Source organism: Anabrus simplex, chromosome 14 (genome assembly GCF_040414725.1).
Source record: "Anabrus simplex isolate iqAnaSimp1 chromosome 14, ASM4041472v1, whole genome shotgun sequence".
NCBI classification, from domain to species: domain Eukaryota; kingdom Metazoa; phylum Arthropoda; class Insecta; order Orthoptera; family Tettigoniidae; genus Anabrus; species Anabrus simplex.
This window is the reverse complement of record NC_090278.1, coordinates 54,628,033-54,652,376: the sequence shown is the minus strand read 5'-3', so window position 1 is coordinate 54,652,376 and position 24,344 is coordinate 54,628,033. Positions and strand designations below refer to the sequence as shown.

The window sequence follows — 24,344 nt, the reverse complement described above, 5'->3', positions numbered from 1 at the left end:
TCACTCTGCACACAAATGATTAGGGCAGTTTTGTAGAATCAGTTGAATTTTAAAAATTGTACATAGAGGAATTGTCGCTTGGTTGCATCTAGCTGCAATTTATTGTACTAACTGTAACACAGCACAGTACATCTCTCGAAAACTGCGACAAAAGACCTGTACCACATTATTGGAAAATAATTTCAGCAATGAAAATTGACATCCAAATATCATATTTTAGTTAGAACATTATACTTTGTGGATGTGTAGTGCATCTGGCATTGTATTATGCACAAATTTTGCTGAACATTTAACCTTTGACACACATTTATTAGACAAAATATAAATGTCAATAAGAAGTTGGTGTAGCAACAGTCGACTCAGTTTCGAACGAGCTCTCTCTGCACAAAGTTAATAATAGTCTAGACTTATCATTTGTACATTTTGATATCTCCACAAACTTTATTTGAACAGCTTTTTTTAAATTGAATTTTGTTCTGTTTTTTTTAATCAAATAAACGTTTATAACCAAGACTTCAGTATTATCAGCTACAGAGATTAGTTTTATAGTTACTAAAAAAAGAAACTAATTAAAGATAAGTACGAATATATTACGTGGCGCATGGTTGGTAGTTCAGCAACTTAGCCGTTAAACCGCAGAGACAGTCAAATAATAGTACATTATGCAACAAACCTATAATGGCAATAATTAAGACACGGGTATGTTTATAAAACGAGTGAAGCGAGTTTTATAATTTCCATACAAGTGTCTTAATTACCATTCTAGGCGAGTTGCATACGACTGTTTGTGCTCAACGATAATTGAGGAGCTAGATGCAATAACAGCGTAAGTCTACTTACTCTGTTATTGCATGAATACTATTTTCGAATTTCCTGGTCCCTTTACTACAACCCAGTCCTGGTCTTATTTCGCTAGGGTGCCGCTAGAGGTCAGGAGCTCACTATAACCGGTACAATGCGCTACGCTGTTATTGCATGAGGCATGCTTCACGAGCGGCACGTTCAGTTGCCACCAGTTCTTTGGCTGGAGAAGATGTCACCGAGTGGAAGAGAAGGTTTTGTGGCTGGTGCAGACAAAAGGGTTGATGTTCTTTTGCTAATGAAATACTTAAAACCTGAAAATGTTGAGTGGTATGTGAAAGTCATGTCTGTGTGTAATGATTCCTTAGAGTCTGCTAATGCAGCATGTGAAGATGAATCATCCTTATTTTAGTCAATGATGCGGTATTTGAGTATTTCAAGAAAGTCAGACACAAATGTCTAAATCCAAATTATATACTTTGTGATCTGTTTTTTGTTTCTTTTCTTTTCTTTTCTTTTCTTTTCTTTTCTTTTCTTTTAGGTTTAGAGGATCACTTTGTAAATGAAAACAGGAATAAAAGTTGTTCAGAAAGGAATGTTTCTAATTTTATATCATTTCAAATATTTGTTGGGGAGGGGGGGGAGGGCAATTACCTTAGCCTAATACCATAGTTGGGGAGAGCACTGTAACAAACATCTCTCGGCCTTTTACGCAATAAAGAACGAAAAAGGTGAATATAAAATAAAGAATAAACTTAATTTTTTTACCTTTCTTAGTTGAATTTTTTTTTTTTTTTTTTTACGAGTTTGTTCTTAATTTTAGTAAGTTTAGACATTTTGGAGAACTGAGGTGGGATAACCTGCCATTTTTATTCCTCTATAGTGGGCGATCATGCTTTCCTAACTCCTTGATCAATACTAGTGTATGGCAAAATATAATATTCCTGCTCTTCATGCAATAACAGCGTATAAAACGAAATTTTAAATCACTCTGTCTTTCTTATTAGCTAACAGATCAATACAATTCTTTGGGGAATACATTTCCTGGCTCTTTTAAATGTCTTTAAATGAAGTTCAGATTGATTCCTAATATTGCTTTTAACTCAGAACATTTATAAACTTCAAGCTCCTGTTTCTCAAAATAACGTAAATCTACTTGCGCTGTTATTGCATCCAACTCCTCAATTGTAACTCGATTTTTTAAATGTTCATAAATTTCTGTCGAGATGTCGCCTGACAGTTGAGTTGCTGAACAGAGCGCATGCGCTGGGTTATTGATTTTGCATGAGTGGATCAGAGACCTTCATGATTTCATATGTTTTCAAAGCTTTGATAGAAGATTATCATAACCTAGCTTTATTTCGAATCCAAATTGTTTATTGTACAGTTGGTGAAGTGAATCTGCGGGAATGTGCTGGGTGGTTGTGCATTGATGTTAATATGTGTGTCCGACATGTTTGATTTTGCTATCCTTACCTAATTATTATTACAAGATATTAGAATCATTCCGTATTGACGGTTTTCACTTTACAATGGCGAAAAATGAAAGTATCCTCCTATTCAATACATCATGTATTCCGTCATTAGACGGAGTAAACAAGTTCAGACATGTTTCGGCTCGTTTGAGCCATCTTCAGTGAAAAAATTAGGGGGGTTGGAAAAATTTACATAATATGAGTTGAAAAAATGCTATAAAACATAATGAAAGCGCAAATGAAAAAACAAACAAAAGAGAGCCTAGACGGAAACAAAATAGTACAAATATACAATATTTACATCAATATGCAGAGCAAAAAACAACTTAATGCGACAAAATTCAGTGAAACAGGTGTTAATTTGAAATAATAATTGATACTAAAAACTGCGTTAACCTAAGAAACAAGGGAATGAGAAAACAAATGATGCAGATGGAAATGAATAATAGTAGCACATGGTGAGGTTGTGGACCTCATAGTTTACAAATTATTAGTTTATAAAAACGACAAAACAGTTTGAAATCGCTGTCAAAATCCTAGTGGAAACCCATCACATAAAATTGGTCAGGAGGAGAGCGGGAGCAAACATTTTGAGAGAAACCAAGCCTGAATTAACCTGCAGGCGAAAAGCCTGTGATAAGGAGAAAAAACACCTTAAATTTAAGGCTTCAGAAATAGCAGCATTCTTAATATCTTCTCAATCTAGCGGTCCCTTTCTTCATTATTGTTTCATAATGTTGGCTGGTGTTTTGCCTTATTATAGAGGGGTCGGAAGGGCCGCATATAAAAATATGAGAAGCTGTGTTAGGTAGAAGACAGATGCATAGTAAATTGTAGTAATCTAGTGGAAACCGTCAATGAAGTTCTAATGGTGTGCAGTAGGTGGTTGTCCTCTCTAGTGGCCTGGCTTTCTCAAAGTAACAGTTTTTAGTATCAATTATTATTTCAAATTAACACCTGTTTCACTGAATTTTGTCGCATTAAGTTGTTTTTTGCTCTGCATATTGATGTAAATATTGTATATTTGTACTATTTTGTTTCCGTCTAGGCTCTCTTTTGTTTGTTTTTTCATTTGCGCTTTCATTATGTTTTATAGCATTTTTTCAACTCATATTATGTAAATTTTTCCAACCCCCCTAATTTTTTCACTGAAGATGGCTCAAACGAGCCGAAACATGTCTGAACTTGTTTACTCCGTCTAATGACGGAATACATGATGTATTGAATAGGAGGATACTTTCATTTTTCGCCATTGTAAAGTGATCCTTACCTAATTCATCAAACAGTTGAATCATAATGGAAATCTGAACTCCGATTGGTGGCGAACCTGTATCATAATGAAAAACTGAACTCCGATTGGTGGAGAACCTGTATCATCATGAAACTTGAATTGTAATGAGTCTCATTAAGATTCAGTTTTCTGGCATATAATATTTATATTTCAGCATCATTGAGCACAAAACCTATTAAACATTAATTTTTATTAATCTTAAAATAACTAATAATTCCTCTGTTTGTATAACATGACAATTACTTCTGCCTGCTGTAATTAAATTTATATTAGTTATTTGGAGATTTTTACACTTAATTGAGGGGGACTTGAATTTTTATTTTAGTAGGCGGGCCCGTATCGCATTCATTACGCCCCTGACTACATGCACCGGTAATGCTAGATTTCTGATCATTTAATATATTAAATTCTACCCTATAAGAGTTAAGTTGCAGCCTAGTCAAAAATCCTCCCCTTTGGAGAAGTAGCATAAAGGCACAAACTTGGCTAAAGCCAGACGAGGGGAAATGATGGAGGTGTTTAACATACTGGCAAAATAAATGACAAATATACAGGATGGTCAGAAACAACATGAACCAGGTATATGAGCATTAGAGCGTTGGTCATACGGATAAGTAATTTGAAAAAAATATGTCTATAACTTGCGTCATTATAATTTTATCTGCTACTGAAGCTAGACAATCAGATTGCTTTGCGGGCGATTTCAGATGGGCTTTGCAAGGCATTGTTGCTAAACCTGAGCATGGCTTATGACCGGCTTAAGAGCACCAATAGAAGAAATAAACTTCTCCAGGGGAGGGACTTCAACAACGACCTCCTTCTCGGCATGGCTCTCAAGCCATGTGCTGATTTAGCAACACCGCCTTGTAAAGCCCATTTGAATTTGCCCGCAAAGCGACCTGATCAACCAACTTCAACAGCTGTTAAAATGGCAACGGCGCAAGATATTACTTATCAGCACGACCAACGCTTTAATGCTCATATACTCGGTTCACGTTGTTTCCGACCAGCCTGTATGTTCATTCTTGAGTATGTATTATTCATTTCTTATTCTTTTTCAAGATTTTAAAAAATATTCAGAACATGGTTTGTGTTATAATGAATGCTCATGTTATATTTACATGGAATGCTGCAGTAGTACAATTACACACATAAACTTCTCTCTGTGTATGCAGTATTGCATATTATGTCACTGCTGCTATAAAAATATTTCTTTTAAAAATATAGAACAAATATAAAAGAAGAGCTTACAATTACAATATTTTATATAAAATAGTAAGGCACAAAGAATGCAACACACATACATAGTACACGAGGAAACGGAAAGTGTTTCCTTTAAAATATACAGTACAAGTATTCCAGTATAATCTTGGATAAAATACACATTAAATTATACCTTTAGTTTCTAATATCCATATCAGTTGAAAGTTGTGTGGTAGTGGTCGTTGTTTTAAGAGGGAAGGTACATTAACTCTTTCTCTAATTGTTTTTTGAAAATTAAATCATTCATGAACATATTCATGTAAATAAGGTTTGTACACTATTACATAGAAAGGTATTTAATACTATTTGCATTATGTTGAAAACTATGTGCAAAAATGAAAGTTACTAATTGTTTTTTCCCACCGCATTAAAGACGAAAGTACATTCTATAAAGAAAAATAGAAAAATGCAAATTTCTGACCCATAAAGGTGTACCTTCCCTCTTAAGGGATTATCAGCCCGTTCTGAAGAAAGGGAGAGCAGTAGGGTGAAGGTATCAGTTAAAGAAAGAGAAGGGCCTTGTTAAGCATGAAAATGAAGAGAATAACAGTTGGCCAATGAAGGTCAGGAAAGTCAAATAAAAGTATGAATGGAGACAATGCCAGAATTTGCTTGCATTATGTCTCGCAAGATTGCTTTACTCTACCTGAATTTTCAACTGATATGCAGTTTGGTGTTCTTAATTGACTTTGTAAGGATTTGAGAAATACAGCTTAGAGAAAATGCAATTATTTACAATATAAGGAAATATTTCTATGTAATATACAGTTTGATTCAAAAATAAACTGACAACTTCACTGTGCTCATTGTCATCCATAGAAATATGAAGCAGTGGGAGACGTTCGGTACTGCCTTGAATTTTTTCGGAGGTCGAATTTGGAATAATCTCTTAATCAAGGAATGATATACATTTTGTAATCTAGAAAGGCATTCCCTATAGTCTGATTCTTCTGCTCAAAATTTCTGCCTTACACTTATGAAAAACATAAGTGTGACTGAAGCAGTATGCCATATTTCATCTTGGGAGTGTGCTGTCATCTGATCAACTGGTCTGATTGTTAAAGACCAGCACATTCACCAGATTTTAATTTTTTTTTTTTTTTCTCTCTGGGGTCTTATATAGACAGTATGAAAATGTAGAGGACCATTTGAAACAATTTGTGAAACATTTCCATTTGGTAACACCTGATAAGACGTTAATGTCAACTGCGCTGCAAAGTTGGAGACAAACTTTTGTTGAACAACCCAGACTGGAGACACCAACCCGTTGCATAACCAGAAATAATGTTTAATATGTAGTTTGAAGACAATTTGAATTAAGTGCATAGAACATTTTACATTTGTGTTTTACTGGAATAAAGAACATTACAAATAATTGGGTCAGTTTGGTTTTGAATCACCTGTATAAGTCAGTTTGGCACTTAATATAAATGGCACAAGTTTATCAAACTTTTTACAGAAGTACAGTTTATAACATTCTAGAAAAAGGCCCTATAATTTAGCAAATTACAACTATAATTTTTAAAAATGAGTACATAGAATTGTCTCTTATCCATTAGATTTTTAGGTGAATATAAAATACATTTAGTATATCACCATACAACAAATGAATAATAATAGGCTCTTGTAAGAAGTGTACATCAATGCTGGGATCTAATTTCTTTTCCTAGCAAGTTAAGGAACACAAACACAACTCCATCAAATAATATTTCTTATTAGGCCATGTCCTGTTCTCAGTAGGAAGATTAGGACTTTCTGTGATCTTATTTTATACCCTTCTAGGTGACCTGTCCCAACCCTTCAGGGTGGGGAATGGAAACGTCTTTACTAATCCTCTGACTCAGGGTCTAGGTGTTTTGTGTTCATCTTAATAATCATCTCTTCAGCAACACAACCCACACTACCAACCATTAAAGACAGACACAAAAGTGAATACTGGGTCATATCCAAATCAATAGAGACTCCAGTAAATTGGGGAAAGAGCCAAGAGGATAAAGTAATTTATAAACACATTGATGTTCATATGTTACAAAACAAAAAAAATATATACAGTAGAGTCTCGCTTATCCGACATTCCGTGTTATCCGACACTGTTAGACTTACTTTCAACTTTTGGTGGAGACTAAATTCAGGCACACCCGCTGTGGAGGGTGCGACCATGAGACAAGCACTGGCCTGAACGCTGGCGGTAGGAGTGGGTATTTCTCAAGGACAGGTGCAGTGAGTCTTCAGTCATTGTAGTATTGGTTGGGTGCGGATGTTATAGTTTTCATATCCTCTGTGAGTATGGCGAGTAAATGGAAGAAAGTGACTGTTTCTATGGAACACAAATTGAGTGCATTAAAGAGACTGGACAAAGGGGAAATTCTTCAAAATGTGGCTTCAGATTATGGTACTGGACGTGTTACAGTGGGAGACTGGGAAAAAACAGAGGGAAGAAATTGAAAAGTTGTGCTCTACCAGAGCAGAGAAAAACAATGAAAAAATGTCAGTACGAAAAAAAGTGAAGCACTATTTCTTTGGTATCTGAACACCGGGAAAAGGGCCTGCCAATATCTGGCACCATTCTGCAGGAAAAGGCTGTGTATTTACAGAAGGAGTTTAATGAAGGGGACCCTAATTTTCCTGCCAGTGCTGGGTGGCGTGATCGGTGGCAAAAACGGTACGGTATTAGGTAGCTTAATATCTGTGGAGAAAAGTTTCTTTTCTTAAGACATCTGGGATGTTTTCGTTTAATACTGCATGTACTGTACAATTGAATTGGTAATTCAATAAATAGAGCACCGTAAAACATGTCATTATTTTAGCCTTCCTGTTGGTTTCAGTTCATTTTCAAAGTTATTCTGTATTATCCGACATTTTCGGTGATCCGACGCACTCCAGGTCCCGTTTACGTCGGATAATCGAGACTCTACTGTATACAGAAAAGCATAGAATCATGGCTATGTTTTTGGGCTTAAAATGGGGGGAAACCGAGTACAGATTCTTTGGTTGTTTCCCTCTTAACAGCCTCTTATGACATGCAGGGGGTAGAGATAATGCATCCTTTCACTCCACCCACAGGGGAGATAAAGAAATATGTAGCATCATACTGAACCAGCACACAACATTCCCATACCATGTCACAGCCCCACCTATCAAGATCTACGTCCAACAAAATGGTCCCTAATTTAACGTAACGCACGTATTATGAAAAATGAAAAGAAAAAAAAAATCTGCAGCCTTGAGTGACGTTACTGCGTGTAAAGCAACGACCTATATTATACTACATAGACTGGCGGATGACCTACCATATTTGATGAAGGTTGAAAGCTGTTCCGCCATATTTCCTGGGGGCAGAAAAAAGGATGTGCAGGGGCAACGTAATGTAGAACATAGGTCGTTGAATGCGTTACCACCTGCATCGCCAACATTTACGTGTGGTATTACTGTCGTATGTTTATGTATGTTTATTTCCCGCGTACGACGACTTGAGGCATCTTTCTATTTTTTTTGACAGCTAACAGCTGACGAGTGTCCCCAGGAAACATGGCGGACGTGTTGCAACTTTCCTCAGCTAGGAGCGTTGTATGAGCCCGTTCAGCCAGTCTGTGTAGTAAAATATAGGTCGTTGGTGTAAGGGGCTTTGCTGTGACCGAGGCGGAACGCCAGTCAAAGACAGTGGAAACTCGTTTAAAAGACGTTGCTAGTTATACCTGCTGTATATAGAAGGCGGAGTTCTGGCACACGGTAGTAACGTGAGGAAGATGATGACGAAGACTTAGTATAGATAGATGACGAACTGTTTTCCTGGATAGGACCACGGTGTCGGTTTTCAGTCCACGTACAATTGTCTATGCTAATTCCTGACAGACACTTAGTCCAAAAAATATCCATATTAATAATGATTTGCACTTGATTTCTCTTTTGGTTACATACCGAGAAATCTGGAGAATATTGAGAACTAACGGAGTACCCATAACTGACGAGCAAGGATGGGAAACAAGAACGCTGTCTCACTTCCAACTTTTTCCCCACAGCTACTTATGGCTGCGAAATATAACTTATCCGGGATCAAGCTGACAAGAGAAAGATCGATACATTTTAGGTTCGGTATTCGCGGCGTCTGCCGGCCCCGTGGTGTAGGGGTAGCGTGCCTGCCTCTCGCCCGGAGGCACCGGGTTTCTATTCCCGGCCAAGTCAGGGATTTTTACCTGGACCTGAGGGTTGGTTCGAGGTCCACTCAGCCTACGTGATTAGAATTGAGGAGCTATCTGACGGTGAGATAGCGGCCCCGGTCTAGAAAGCCAAGAATAACGGCCGAGAGGATTTGTCGTCCTGACCACACGACACCTCGTAATCTGCAGGCCTTCGGTCTGACCAGCGGTCGCTTGGTAGGCCAAGGCCCTTCAAGGGCTGTAGTGTCATGGGGTTTAGTTTGGTTTTATTCGCGGCGTCTGATGAGAATACAGTGGGCAGCCAGAAATAGTAATAAGAAAATCTTCGATCACATCGAGCCAAAATTTTCCTTGGAAGACAGTATTGTGAGACAAAGGATGCCCTACACAATGAGAAGTACTTCCCTCGGAAAGGTTGTAATGTTCGGAATTGGAATTCCAAGATCATGTTGGTTGGATTACGGCAGAGTAGACCATGGCATGACGATCGCTGAACTGGAAGAAGTTGCCTGGAATAGGGGTACAGTAATTGGAGGCACATGTTCCATGGAATGGCCGAGAACCGTTCTGGACTGAATGGCTGAAATCAGGGAGAGAGATCATTTAACGTGAAATGGATACTAAAGAAAACATGTTTTGCTGAAATAGGCCATTTGTTGTGTTCGGCTGACTAACGTCCTCGTTGTATACTGTATGGTCAGTGTCGGTTAGGTAGCTGTTTCTATTGCAATCGTACTTATCAAATAAACATATTTGGGCGCAAGGGATATTTAACACAGTTAAATTGCTGTAGGCCTACAAAGCACAACGCATTCAGTGGATGGAATAACACGACAGTATAACAGTTGCTTGTTTGGACAATTCTGAGTAGCCTTTCGGGGACAAAACATTTCCCATTTGACACAGGCTATAGTGGACATTCAAAAGTATTCTGCAGTAAGGGAGAATTACAAACGAACGTTCGCCACCACAAAGTGAGAACAGCTTTGGCCTCTACAATGCGGGAATCAGGTTGGCAAAGCCATGAAGAACTTCGCTATCTTCTACTAGTTCTATAAGAAGAGTAGACGTCGTTGCAGGAAAGTTTGCTACGCTACTGCTTATGATGTTCCCATTTCTCTACGTTGTATGATCATTTGTCGTTCTATGCTTTCCCTTAATCATCCTCAAGAGAACCTGTATATTCTTTACGATGTCATGCATTAGGTGAAAACTATGTCTCTAATTGATTTCCCAGCATTGATGCGTGCTTCAAGTCAGCCGAGGAAAGGCGGTAATGTTACAAAATTTTGATTTGGTTCTGTTTTAATGTTATCTCCTTTCCTACTACCACCGTTGTTGGCGCCGTTGGTCGGTGGTCCTACGGAATACTCTCGTTTATCGTGTACGAGAATATCATCTTGATACTTCTGCGGGGACATATCTCCGACATCGATGTATTCCATCTTGCCGCCTTGACCCTCTGCAGCCATGGCCGCTAGCTGCTGCTGCTGTGTCGGGGAATGTGAGGTTACTATGGTTTGATATTCTCTCATTGGTGGGCTGTGGGGGTTGGTAACGTATTCTTGGTGGGTACGCATTGATGTTGGAGGACTGTTGCTGCCAGCAGTGACGTAATCTGGATGAGCACGCATGCTCGGCGGACTGTTTGTGTTTGTAACATATTCATTATGCGCACGCATCGATGTGGGAGGACTGTTACTTCCGGTAGTGACGTAGTCTTGGTGGCGCATGCTGGATGGAGGACTATTACTCCCGTAATCTTGATGCGAACGCAGGGTTGCTGTTGGCTGGAATAGTGATGCTCCTGTCGTCGTGTCGTGTTGAGGAAGCATCGTTGCATATGCTGGTGAATAACTATTGTTAGGTGCACTGAAAGATGTCGAATAAGGACTGTTTGAAGGCGTCAAAAGGTTCAGGTGAGGCGACAAGTCGTAAGCTGTGGAATACGCCCAAGTATCCGGAGTTTGTGTTGATGGTGCTGGACTAGCGAAGGGGCTTAGACTGTTGTTGAGAGCGCTGAATGTTGAACCGAGAGCAGAGCTTGGTGAACCTGGAAAAGAAAATCAACGATATATTCAAAAGACTTGTATAAAAGGAGACAACAGTTTACAATTTCCTTGATTAAAAATTTGAAATATGCACAGCAATTAATATTAAACATTGACTTGTATCCCCTACAGAAAAAGATACGAATACAGTTGTATAACACGATAAACCCGCATTAAGTGATATTTTAGTACGGTGCAGCAAATTTCCTATCTTAAAATGGTGATTATTATTCATTACAGCGATGGAGTCGTTTCAAAAATACTATATTGTAATCAATGGTGGCACATAACAAGATTTTCAGGGCGTTCACAATAACCTTTTTGTTCACGTCTCAGATGTACCGAGGTATTGTATAACGCAAATCAGAAAGAAAAAAAATAACACAGTCTACTTCAATCATTTCACTAAAAGTTCCTCGCGCAGTTTCTTCTCCACTCATACACTGGCGGAAAATGAAATCCCAACACTAGGAAGACGTTATTGTAGAGGGATGCAATGAATAAGCAATTGTTTAGGTAACATATTTATTTGATTAAAGTTCCCAGGCCACAGGTGGGCGAAAGATCTGGTGGTCTTGCAGGCCAAGGCAGCTGGTCGAAACTCTAGAGTACGTTGGGTAACAGCAGCGGCATGAGGACGAGCATTATCCTGTTGGAAAACGCCCCCATGAATATTTCGAATAAATGAAAGCACAACCGATTCGATCTCCAGTGTGACGTACAAATTTACTGCCAATGTTCCTGGAATAATGACGAGAGGGCTCTTGCTGTCAAAGAAAATCGCTCCCCATACTGATACCGGGCCGATGACCTTCGATGTTGGGCCCCTTTAAACAACAAGTAGCAAGCATACTGATACTGCCTTCTTCGTCTCCTTAGTGGCATGTTTGACTCACACCTACCTCACAACGTCAACACCGGACGATGACTAACGCTCACCAAGTGTACAGCGCTTATTTATAAAGTAAACTTGCTTTGCAAGGTCATAGTAGCGCTACTCTTCGTCGACGAGCGCGCAAATTTGAATAAGTGTCATCTTTCAGATGTGCAAACACGTTTCCCGAATTTCGTTTATCTAGCACAACTCTTTGGTGTTTAGATTTCATTTTCCACCAGTGTAATATGGTACAACCTCTATAACCGAAGATCCATTTCATCCGAGACTCATTTATGAGTGTATAACAAAACTAAAATTACTACTGCTACTAAAATGTCCTCATTTCGTACCATGGTGGGGGTAAAGCGGATCTCCTAGATGGTGACTTCTTGTCTCAGGCCAAGGACATGTGTTATGGTGATTCGAGGTGCGATGAAGGTGGGAGAGGAGCGGCAGTGGTCCACAAAAGGAACTGTCCCGGAATTCGCCTCAGTGAGGAAAATGGAAAAGCACTCAAAACCATTCCCAGGGCAGCCGTCGGTTGGACCAGCCTCTCGAAGAGCAACGGTAAAGGCTTAGCTACTGTTAGTCGTAACTACTCTGCTCCGTGAAAGTAAAATTCACAGGAACTTTGCTACCATGCCATATTGTAGTGAATATTAAAGGATGCGAGCATTATTCTTGGGTTTACATAGCACGAAGTTGACAATAAGCATAGTAATAATGTGTACAGTCCTTGGAATTTCCTCGTTAACGACCGGCACGCTTTTGAAGCCTAGCTGGTCGGATGTGTGTACATTCGTTGTCCATGGAGTGCCAGGGATTCCCCAACTCGAGAGACAGCGTTGTCAGTTCTCCGTTTTAACTGTATAGACTCCGAGAGCGAGCAGCGAGATTAGACATAACTCCAGGACCGGCACGCATTAGAAGTGCTCCACCTGGACTGTCACTGGTCAAGAGTCATCTGCTACTGATCACAGCAGAGGCGATTGCAGACAGTCATAACGAGGAAATCAAGAGAAACGTATACATTTACCTGTACTGAAACTAATTTCACTTGAAACACGATTCTTCCCGCGATTACAAACACCTATTCAAAATTACTAGGAAATTATTATTCTTATTTACATTATGGTGACAATGGCATAGGAAAGAGCTAGAAGTGGGGAAAAAAGCGGCCGTAGCCTTAATTAAGGTACAGCCCCAGCTTTTACCTGGTGTAAAAATGGGAAACCACGAAAAATCATCTTCAGGGCTACCGTCAGTGGGATTCGAACCCACTATCTCCCGGATGCAAGCTCACAGCTCCGCGCCCCTAAGCGCACGGCCAACTCGCCCGATATTAGCGAAATCTTCTGGCAATGTAATGCAATAGTAACTTCTGGGAGGTGGCGGCTAACAGTGTCAGGGGAGGTGGCAGACCCTTGTGTTCAACTGTAATACTGCCCTTGTTTTTAGCTCTGATTCGAGGGTGGTTGCAGAAGGGTAGGCACTTAAAGTTGGTTGGGCCAACGGACTACTACTACAAAAGAAGTGTTTTCATTCCTCCCCTGAAGAGGGAAGCGGACCTCTTAGACGGTAACGCAGTCTCTCAGGCCGGGGGATTTGTTACGGTGAAGGAAATGCCCGGAGAAGGTGAGAGGGTTGGCGGCCGTGGCCTATTCTAGGAACTGTCCCGGCATTCGCCTCAGTGCAGGAGAACGGAAAACCACGGAAAACAATTCTCAGGACTGCCGACGGTGGGAACCAGCCGTGAGGCCCAGTCCTTTCCCGTCTCCCGAATGCAGAGGCGTAGAGCCACGTTAGAGCGTGGTTACCCATCCTCTGCTCGGTTGGCCGGTCGGAGTGCACAGCTGTTGCACCACGGACCAGCCGTGGCCACTTGTGAACCGAGTGCTCGAGGCGTGCTCGGTTCCCCGGAAGGAGGTGGGTTCGAATCCCCATCAGGAAGTCGTAAAACTTAAGAAACGATATTTTCACTTCTGGAGGCGCTTATGGTCCTGAGATTCACTCAGCCTACACAAAAAATGAGTACCAGGTTGATTCCGGGGCGCAAAGGCGGCTGGACATAGAGCTAACCACTCTACCCCATCACGTGCCGAGGTTACGAATAGTAGAAGCCTTTACTTTACACCCCTCCAAGGGCGTTCATGGCCTGTACGTAGATGACTTCACTTTTTGATTAATACGAAGAGATACTTCTGTCCAAATGGGAAAACCTTCTGCATTCTGTTCCCCTTCACACACGTGATATAAGATCGTTATTCTCCATGAATTTTCACACTTATCGCAAAATTCTGTTTAAACAGCCCTTGTCCCTTTAATTCGCTGTAATTCACAAAAGCAAAGCAATAATTTCTTAACTAGAATCATATGATTCGTTCAGATATTTCATAATCGCTTCAAAATATATTTTGTCGCGTTTACGTTAATGCGAAAAAATCATGCCTCTACTAATGGATATCTATAAGAGTAAGGGTGGAAGAGAAAAAATGAACAGAGTTGTTTGTTATGTGGAGAATTAATGGAAGAGGCACTTCTGTGACTCCCCGCCTCTACTCGGTCGGCCGGTCAGAGTGCAGAGCTATCGGACCAAGGACCAGTTGTTTGTTATAGTAAAAAAGAATGTAGTCCGCCTCTGTGGTGTAGTGGTTATAGCTCATTCCACGTTAAGGAAACAGTATTGCTCTTATGGACCTACAAAGAGTGAACACACACCCTCTGAGACACCCATAATTCCTCCTGATTAAGGGATATTATAATGTATTTTGTAATGTATTATAAAAGATAGATAAAAAGGGATGCATTTTTGCTCGTGAGTTATTAAAATAACTACATAACATTTTCTTTTTCATAAATACATTAGTAGGGAGGAAGCTCAATGGGGGGAACAGCCATCGCTTCGTTGACTTCCTTCATTTTCCTCCTTCTGTGTTGCTCTGGTACAACCCTCGTGCAGTCGCGCGCTCTGTGAACCCCCGGCAGCTCACTTCTGTAGTGAATTCATCTATAGTGTTTATTTGCTGCATGTGTGTTTTTAGGCTTTAGATCAGTGCGTAATTGTATTGTGTTGAGTGAGAGTTATGCGATAAGCCTACGTGTGTGATTTCGTTCTTTAACATTAATACCGTGATCTTTTGTAAGGCCGTCTACAGTATTTATTTGTTGCGTCGGTTTCGTAGCTTTTATTGTCTGGACAATTTTATTAAATGCATCCCTCACCCCTCGAGGCTGTAAACATTTCTGTACATTTTCTCTCCCAGTTTGTCTTACACTTCAATGCTGAGGTTTTATGTGCCGTGGCTCCCCCCCCCCCCCCCCTCCCGTCCCGTTTAGTTCATAAAATTAATTTGTAGCGTAGTTTCTTCCGCTTTTTGTCTTGAACTTAAATACTGAATTTCACAAATTTATGTGCCGCCGTTTTCCCGTGATGGTGTTGAGCAGAGCCGTTCGATATGGCAACTCTGTTGTCATCAGAGCAATACTGGTTTCTTCACATGGAATGAGCTATAGTGTGATTAGGTGCCATCCACGGAGGCCCGGGTTTGTTTCTCGGCTCTGCTGCGAAATTTGAAAAGTTGTACGAGGGATGGAATGGGGTTCACTCAGCCTCGGGAGGTCAGCTGAGTAGAGCGGGGTTCGATTCCCACCTCAACCATCCTAGATGTGGCTTTCCGCGGTTTCCTATTTCTCCAGGAAAATGCCGGGATGGTATCTATCTTAAGGCCACGACCGCTTCCTTCCCTCTGCCTTGTCTATCCTTTCCAGTCTTCCCATCCCTTCACAAGGCCCCTGTTCAGCGTAGCAGGTGAGGCCGCCTGGGCGAGGTACAGTTCCTCCACCCCAGTTGTATCCCTCGACCCAAAAGTCTCGCGCTCCAGGACACTGCCCTTGAGGCGGTAGATGTGGGATCCCTAGTTGAGTCCGAGGGAAAGAACAACCCTGGAGGGTAATCGGATTAAGAAAGAAAGAAGGAGAAAAAATATGTGATAGAAGAGAAGAAAATAAAGAAAGTAAGCACTAATTCAACTTATGACTGTAAATAACCCTTCATTCTTGGCACTGGGTCACGAACATCCTCATCCTGGTCCAATCAACTTGCAGATAGGTTTAACAAGCAATACACTTACCTGTGGTCATGTAGCCGGTCTTGCGGGGTGGTTCCCTCTTGCGCCACTTGGCGCGCCTGTTCTGGAACCACACTTGTACCCTGGACTCACTCAAGTTCAGTTTGAGAGCCAGCTCCTCTCGTGCAAATACGTCCGGGTAAGGTGCTCTCTCGAAGGCGCGCTCTAGCTCCTCCAGTTGATAGGCCGTGAACGTCGTCCTGGAATCGGAGATAATTTACTTAAGCCGGCATTACTCGCTAGTGAGTGCAGCGCTCACCTTTGTGTTTAAAGGGCATAATAAGCCCGTGTAAAGTTGGAGGCATTTTTAATACGTCATTTTGAGATAGTTATTTTACACTACCTGACAAAAAATGTTAAGCACGCAAAAGGAGTGGTTGAAAGTGAATGAAACTACATATGCTGAAATACCATGTGCCTTTATTGAACTGATTACAATATGGGATGGAATAGACGAGGCCGTTGGCGCCAGGGGCTTATTCCACGAACGAACTTTGCAACTTTTCACTTTGCACTTTTCAGTTCAGATTTTGTTCCACCATCACTTTTCAGATTTAACTTGCAAAGTGAAAAGTGAAAAGTTAGGAATCTTTTCACTTTTCAAGCCTGTTATGTTCCTCCATTGGTACAGAAATGCAAAGTGCAAAGAAATGAAGTGAAAAGTTTTCATAAATCTTGCAAAGAGATGATTCCCTTTTCATATGTTAATTAACAAGTATGTACACTAGTTTCTCGGCGTAGAATTTGGTTTAGTGATATAAACACGTTACGACGTGACCTTTATTAGCATCAAGTGAGGGCAGTGATGAAGAATCCAATAAGAGAACGTACAAAGACGAGATTAATTTTCATAACCTCACTTCGACGGACTTTCGCGAGTGATTTCGTATTACCCCAACACAGGCTCATTAAATTCTTGAAATGATCGGACATTTATTGAAACATGTAACAAAAAGAAGTCAATCCCTTTCCGGAAAAGAACAAATTCTTATATGCTTACATCGGTTAGTAAATGGTGCCCAGCTGCACGGTGTAACACCAATGCATGGGACATCAAAACAATTATTTGCGAACTGTTACCAAAGTCGTAGATTTTATAGTGAATGTAATATTTCCTAACAGTACGTTGGCCTGATAATCCACTCAATATAGCGACGGCATTTCTAATGAAGGGTGAATTTCCTTCTGTGTGTGAATGTGTTGACGGCAGCCTACTCTCGTTAATATTGATGTGTCATAATTTAGAGGTTATCTTTAAAGTTGTCGAAAAAGTATGTCACGTTTCTCCTTGACAACTTCCAGCACAGCCAGCTACTTGTAATAACCTTTTTTCCCATGATAAAAATGTAAACTGTACGACAATTATACCGTCAAATTCGCCGCGAAAAGTAAAGCATTAAAATCGTAGAGTATTAGGCCTATACAGTTTGCTCATGGAATAAACTCGATCGTATCACTCATTCGCAAAGACTTTTCACTTTGCGAAAAAATTGAAAAGTACAACCTAGACCATGGTGGAACAGAAAGACTTTGCACTTTGCAAAATTTTAAAAGTGAAAAGTGCAAAGTTGAAAAGTTGCAAAGTTCGTTCGTGGAACAGGCCCCTTGTCAGTAGGGTGATGCCCCCCCCCCCCCCGGCCTCAATGCATGCCCTCATGCGGTTCGGAATGGTGTCAAATAGCCTTTGGATCCTCTCCTGTGGTAAATTCGTCCACAGTTGTTTGCAGCTGTCCCCCCAGATCCCGCAGGCTGTTATTGGGATGGTCTCGTTCCAATGTCATCCCACACCTGTTCAATGATGGAGAGTCCGGCGATCTTGCTGGCCACGAGAGAACCTCATCATGCTCTAGGCAACCCATACACACGTGCTGTGTGTGGACAAGCATTATCTTGTTGGAACACTGTTCAGGGTGCTGCGCCATAAGGGGTAGGACTTGCGGACGCAGAATGTCTGTGACGTATCGCTGTACCGTCAAAGGTGCCGAAGCACTATTAGAAGTGACCTGAACGAATATCCTATGACTCCCCACACCATGATGCCAGGGATTACGCCTGTGTGTCTTTCCACTATATGAGCCCACGATGGTCATCGGAGGTTATGGAGAAGCGGGACTCATCACGCCAGTCGTTGTCTGTTCATACCTCTCGTGCAAGGCACCACTCTAAACGCAGGCGTTGGTCTTCTGGTGTCAATAGCAACCGACGCATGGGGCGCTTGGATTTCAATCCGGTGAATGCAAGTCGTCGAGGCACTGTGCGGAAACTCACAGGATGTTGTAAAGCCTCCAGTACGTGTTCGCGGATGGCGGGTGCCAAAGTTATAGCATTCCGCAATGCTTGGCGCACCATACGACGGTCCTCCCTCGGGGTGGTGATTCTTGGTCGGCCCGAACCTGCAGGACGTGATTGGGTGCCCTCATGTACCCACTGAGTCCAACATCGGGCTACTGTAACATCTGAATGGCCCACATGCCTGGCAGTTGCACGATACAACCAATCAGCCTCATGCAGTCCCACAATGCGGCCTCTGTCAAATGCTGTCAGTTGGTGAATAGGCTGTCTAACGTGTCTGTGAGGCATCGCGGGTGCTTCGTATTGTTTGTAGTCGACCTCGACGTCTTGCTTAACTGTCTGACCCACACCAGTTGACCGGTAACAACTTCAAGACGGTGCACTCTGGTGGACGTTCTACACATTATAGATCCTTCTAAATCTAATCATTTACTCACACATCAATGGTATGCATGTATACCGAAATGGGATAATATTGGACCACTCCTTCTGGGTGCTTAACTTTTTTTTTTTTGTCAGGCTCTGTATTTAGGAACACGAGCGAATGGAGTGGCCGCACGGCTATGGAGCCAAGCTCTGCATTCGGGAGACGCGCGGGTTCGAACCCCACCATCAGCTCTCATGAGAATGGTTTTCTATGGCTTCCCCGTTTACACTTCCACGCAAATGCTGGGGCAGTTCCTTTTCATAGGCCACAGATGATTCCTTCCACCTCGTTACCCATTCACCATCATTCATCTTCATTAGCTCCTCAACTGAGGTTGGAAAGAGGAAGGGCATCCAGCCGTAAAACATCCATATAAATTCATCTGACCTCATCCCCGACCCCATACCAAAAATGGGACTAATGGATACACAAGCAAACAAATTTAAGATAGGAGTATACTTAATATGAAGTAAATAATGCGAACATATAATCCAGCATAATAGGAAATAAACATTTTACACATTCAGTCATCCACTCCTGTTGCTTTCAGCATCTTTCCTGGAACAATGTTTGCAAATCAATTAATCAGTCGCTACTGATCTGCATTTAGGGCAGTCGCCCACGTGGCAGATTCCCTATCTGTTGTTTTCCTAGCCTTTTCTTCAACTATTTCAAAGAATTTGGAAATTTATTGAACATCTCCCTTGGTAAGTTATTCCAATCCCTAACTCCCCTTCCTATAAACGAATATTTGCCCCAATTTGTCATTTTGAATTCCAGCTTTATCTTCATATTGTGATATTTTGTTTCCGGGTTCGAACATTTGTAACGGGACCATGGAGGCCCCACTTGGTAATGAATGGAATACGTCCTTCAATCAACGAAAGGCCGATATATTGGCTAAATGCTCAGCGTACTGGCCTTCGGTTCAGGTTCGATTCCCGCTCGGGTCGGGGATTTTAACCTTCATTGGGGCTGGGTGTTTGTGCTGTCCCCAACATCCCTTCAACTTACCATACATAACACTATTCTCCACCACAATAACACGCAGTTTCCTACACATGGCAGATGCCACCCACGCTCATCGGAGGGTCTGCCTTACAAGGGCTGCAACACGAAATTATTATTATTATTAATTAACGAAAGTATCTCTCCTTTCTTAGGGAAAAAAGAAAAACAAATCGCACTCGTACACTTTCACCCTCCGTGGGTGGGGGCTGTAGAATAACACCTACGGTATCCCCGGCCTGTCGTAAGAGACGACTAAAAGGGGCCCCAGGGACTCTTAACTTCGGACCGTAGGTTGGCGATCACGGGGCGCTTAACTGAGTTCTGGCATTGCTTCTACTTACTTATGCCATGCTCCTCACTTTCATCTATCCTATCCGACCTCCCTTGGTCAACTTTTGTTCTTTTTGACCCCGATGGTTTAGGTTGCGAAGCGTAGGGAGTCTTTCATTTTCATACCCTTCGTGCCTCTCTTATAACAATCACCACCACCACCACCTTGTCTTTCTTTGACTGATACCTTCATTTTTCGAAGTGGCGGATCCCTTCCTTTTTCCCTCTGATTAATGTTATATAGAGTATGGTTGCCCAGTTGTACTTTCTCTTAAAACAATAATCACCACCACCACCTCCAGCAGTAGCACCACCACCTTGTCTTTCTTTGATCGATACCTTCATTTTTCGAAGTGGTGGTTCGCTTCCTTTTTCCCTCTAATTATTAGAGGATGATTGCTCCGTTGTCCTTCCTCTTAAAACAATAAACACCACAACCACTTTGGCGCAAGAACCCCAAAGGGCCGTGGTCTACCAAGAGACCGCTGCTCAGCCCGAAACCTGCAGTTTACACGGTCTCGAATCCTCTCTGCCGTTATTCTTGGCTTTCTGGACCGGGGCCGCCGTCTCTCCGTCAGATGGCTCCTCAATTGTAATCACGTAGGCTGAGTGGACTTCGAACCAGCCTTTAGATTCTGGTAAAAAAAATCCTGACCTGGCCGGGAATCGAACCTGGCGCCTCCGGCAGACACGCTAGCCTACACCGCGAGGCCGGGTTTCCTAACACTAGGCGTGATCATATTGCAAATTGGAAAGATGTTTCCACTGGTGGCCTCGTGTATGACATCATTGGAATAATTTATTCGAGAATGTAAAAAACAAATATTACGTCAGCAACAATAAATTGTTTTCAGACATTTCCGTTTATAGCAGTTGTTTGTTGACTGTTAGTAATTTCAGTTTCTGAAATAATCTGGCATGTCATTAAATAATCGAATATCCACTTTTTTAGAATTCCAAAGGGGGAATTACAAATGTAGGTTAATTAATTCCTCGTATTTTCAATCATTGATTTCTGCCACGACACGCTACCATACCCAAGAAATTTCATTTCATTATCGGCGTACCCTGCAGGGTTGGTTTTTCCCTCGGACTCAGCGGACTTCTGCCGCCTCAAGGGCGGTGTCCTGGAGAGTGAGACATTTGGTCGGGGATACAGCTGGGGAGGAGGACCAATACCTTGCCCAGGCCGCCTCACCTGCTATGCTGAACAGGGGCTTTGTGGAGGATGGGAGAATTGGAAGGAATAGGCAAGAAGGAGGGAAGGAAGCGGCCGTGGCCTTAAGTTAGGTACCATCCCAGCATTTGCCTGTAGAAGAAGCGGAAAACCACTTCGAGGATGGCTGAGGTGGGAATCCAACCCTCTTATACTCAGTTGACCTCCCGAGGCTGAGTGGACCCCGTTCCAGTCTTCGTGTCACTTTTCAAATTTCGTGGCAGAGCCGGAAATCGATCCCGGACCTGCGGGGGTGGCAGATAGTCACACTAAGCACTACATCAAAGGGGCGGAGTACCAAAGAAATGCTGGGAGAAAATTGTCTCTTACTGACAAATTCGGTAACTCCCCAATAATTTTGCACTTCATTTGTCTTTTCTTCTAATTTTCTACTTTAATAAAACTAACATATATTCTAAAATATGTTAAAATCAACAAACTTTGGTCGTTCCATGCACTAACTTTACGCAAAGGACCAATAAATTCTGCCGGCTTCGAATCAAACTCAGGGTGTTTGCTTTCTTACGGCAACTCCCAAGCGGACAGCGCGGCGCAATGTAGTTTCAGAAGGGATTAACGTAAGCATCAGGTAGCACTCTCACTACTATCGGTCCTTGGATGTTGCACGAGGCAAGCAAGCCCCCTATAGTGAAACAATTCCAAATGTCCCCGTTAGATTGCACCACTCTGCGGAGATGACTTCATGCCTGCTTTCTCTCCTCTCGCAACGTTAATTTGTTTTCCACGCCACTGGAGTACACCATCCCAAACCACCCACAATGTTACCAACATTTTTCATCAATGATAAACAGGAGGATAGATTTTCAATTCAGGAATAACTGTACCGTAATTATACTGCATAATTAATCTCTTACTTCCTGTATTTTAATTGCCGGATATATTTCAGTTTTAATAGGAATGTAGTTCATTACGTAACGTTAGTAAAGTTTCTCGTTATTTCTGTGACGCTGAAAATGTTGGAGCAACACCCAGATACAACCAGCCGCCACTGATGTCAACAGGATTTTTTTTTTTTTTTTTCTAACGTTTAAAGGCTGATGAAAAATTCTATATTTGTTGCTTGAAATCCCGAGAGTATAAACTCATTGTACATCTTCGAGCCTGCGTCAAACGGTGGTAGAATAGTCCCTTGCATACTTGTGTTCTGTGATCTCTTGTTGTGATTGACATGTTTATTGGAATGATGCCTTATCTGCAAATAATACGTGAAGCGTTACCGGTACACGCTCGACTACCAGAACTATAAAATGGGCATTTCCAAAGTCATGCACTACAGTTGCAGGATTGTGAGCGACTGTAGGAGGCCGAGACACTGTTGTGAGATGGGCAGCGGACAGTGGTATGACGGTATAAGGGATGAAAAGTCAGGTTGAAAGTTTTACCAAGAGGAAAAGTCTCCTGAGTTTTAATGAAAGTATTGACAGAGTGATTGTTCCCCATCGGGGTTACTGTAAGTACCTAGGTGTTAATATAAGGACATATGAGGCGTATAGTTTCAAACACGACCAAGTCCATCTTTTTTACGTTCTGATATTTTGACTTCCATGGATTCCTCTTTACAAGATGAATACAACGGGAACGAAAGTAGGTTTCAAATCCGGTCAGATCACATTTAAAATTGCAGCAAAGAATGAGGTTTCATATCAAAGTCTGCCAAGTCCCTGTTAACCCGCACGGGCCAATAATCCTGCGCTATACAGTCACGTGTTTTCTTCCGGTAATATGGCGGCCTGACGTTTGTTCGAGTCACATGTGGTGGTTTTGTTTGCGTGTATTTTAATAAATATTTTATAAATTATAAATATATACATAATTAATTGGTCGTTTTTAATAGTATTCTTATTTGCTGTGCAATAAAATGGAGGAAATTTATAAACGCCACACCAGAAACCGGCAACGTGATCTTTCACCGGAAGCGCACGAGGGAAAGACAGCTGAGATGAGTACAATCAACAACGTGTTGTTAGTGGTGATTTAATCAAGGCTCGGTGATGTATTTTCAAAGGCGCGATGGTATTGAATAGGTATAATATGAAGAATATACATTGAAGTAGCTACATGAATCCATATATTTGCAAAATATACGCTATTTAAATGTTAATTAGCCTCTACATTGGTTACAATGTTGGGTAATTTTACACGAACATAGTGTTTAAAATAATAGTCTTTATAAAGATTTTTCACTAAATCTTATATCATTTTTAATCATATTTGTTCTAAATAAAGTCAAGATGAACACAGTTGGAAAATAGGCCTAATCTAGATTTCCTTTTTCTTTAGGTATTAGGCCAAATTTTCTAATCTAAGTTTCAAAGATGGCCAAGTCCTCTTACGTAAGTTTCAAAATCGGCCAAGTCCCACAGTTAGTTTCAAACATGGTCAAGTCCAAATTTTAAATACATTTTTCAATTCATGTAATAGGCCTATATTTAGACTGTAAAAATTGTATGGTAGTGAATCAGAAGCCTCTGCTAAGCAACATAAAGATTAATGTATCTGAATATATATGAATTAATACCCTAAACGAGTTTTTTGCTTCTCCTGAAAAAAACAGCTCAACGGACTTGGCCATGTTTGAAACTATACGGCTCATATATTCATTGGGGTAATCATATTAACGAGGTTTTCAAGAAAGGTTACAGATCATATCACATGGTTATGTGATATTTAGGGATTGTAGTAAGGATGTAAAGGAGAGGGAGTATAAGTCTCTGGTAAGACCGCATTTGGAGTATGGCTCCAGTGTATGAGAAACTCAGCAGGACTGCTTAATACGAAAACTGGAGTAGATCCAAAGGAAAGCGGCATGATTTGTTCTGGATAATTTCCGACAAAGGAGCGGTGTTACGAAAATTTGGGCAAGGATGAATTGGGAATAACTACACGAGATACTCGACTATTTGATATGTATAGACTATAGATGGTAATTCTAAATTCCCATGGAGGGAATTAGATATTTTTCCACCAATAGAGCATATCAAAAATCAGATCAAAAATTAGTTGTA

The 24,344-nt window shown here is 41.3% G+C and overlaps 1 protein-coding gene across 1 annotated transcript in view; it reads right to left on the bottom strand.

Moving 5' to 3' along the window:
* Window positions 1–7,753: 7,753 nt before the first annotated feature.
* Window positions 7,754–24,344, bottom strand: part of repo (reversed polarity) — a 29,395-nt gene continuing 12,804 nt past the window's right edge. Inside the window, exons 3-4 of the mRNA XM_067158470.2 lie at window positions 16,046–16,242; window positions 7,754–11,040 (exon numbers count right to left, since the gene is read on the bottom strand). Coding sequence (XP_067014571.2) covers window positions 10,244–11,040; window positions 16,046–16,242 — 994 coding nt within the window. The 3' untranslated portion in view covers window positions 7,754–10,243. The remainder of the gene's footprint in view (window positions 11,041–16,045; window positions 16,243–24,344) is intronic.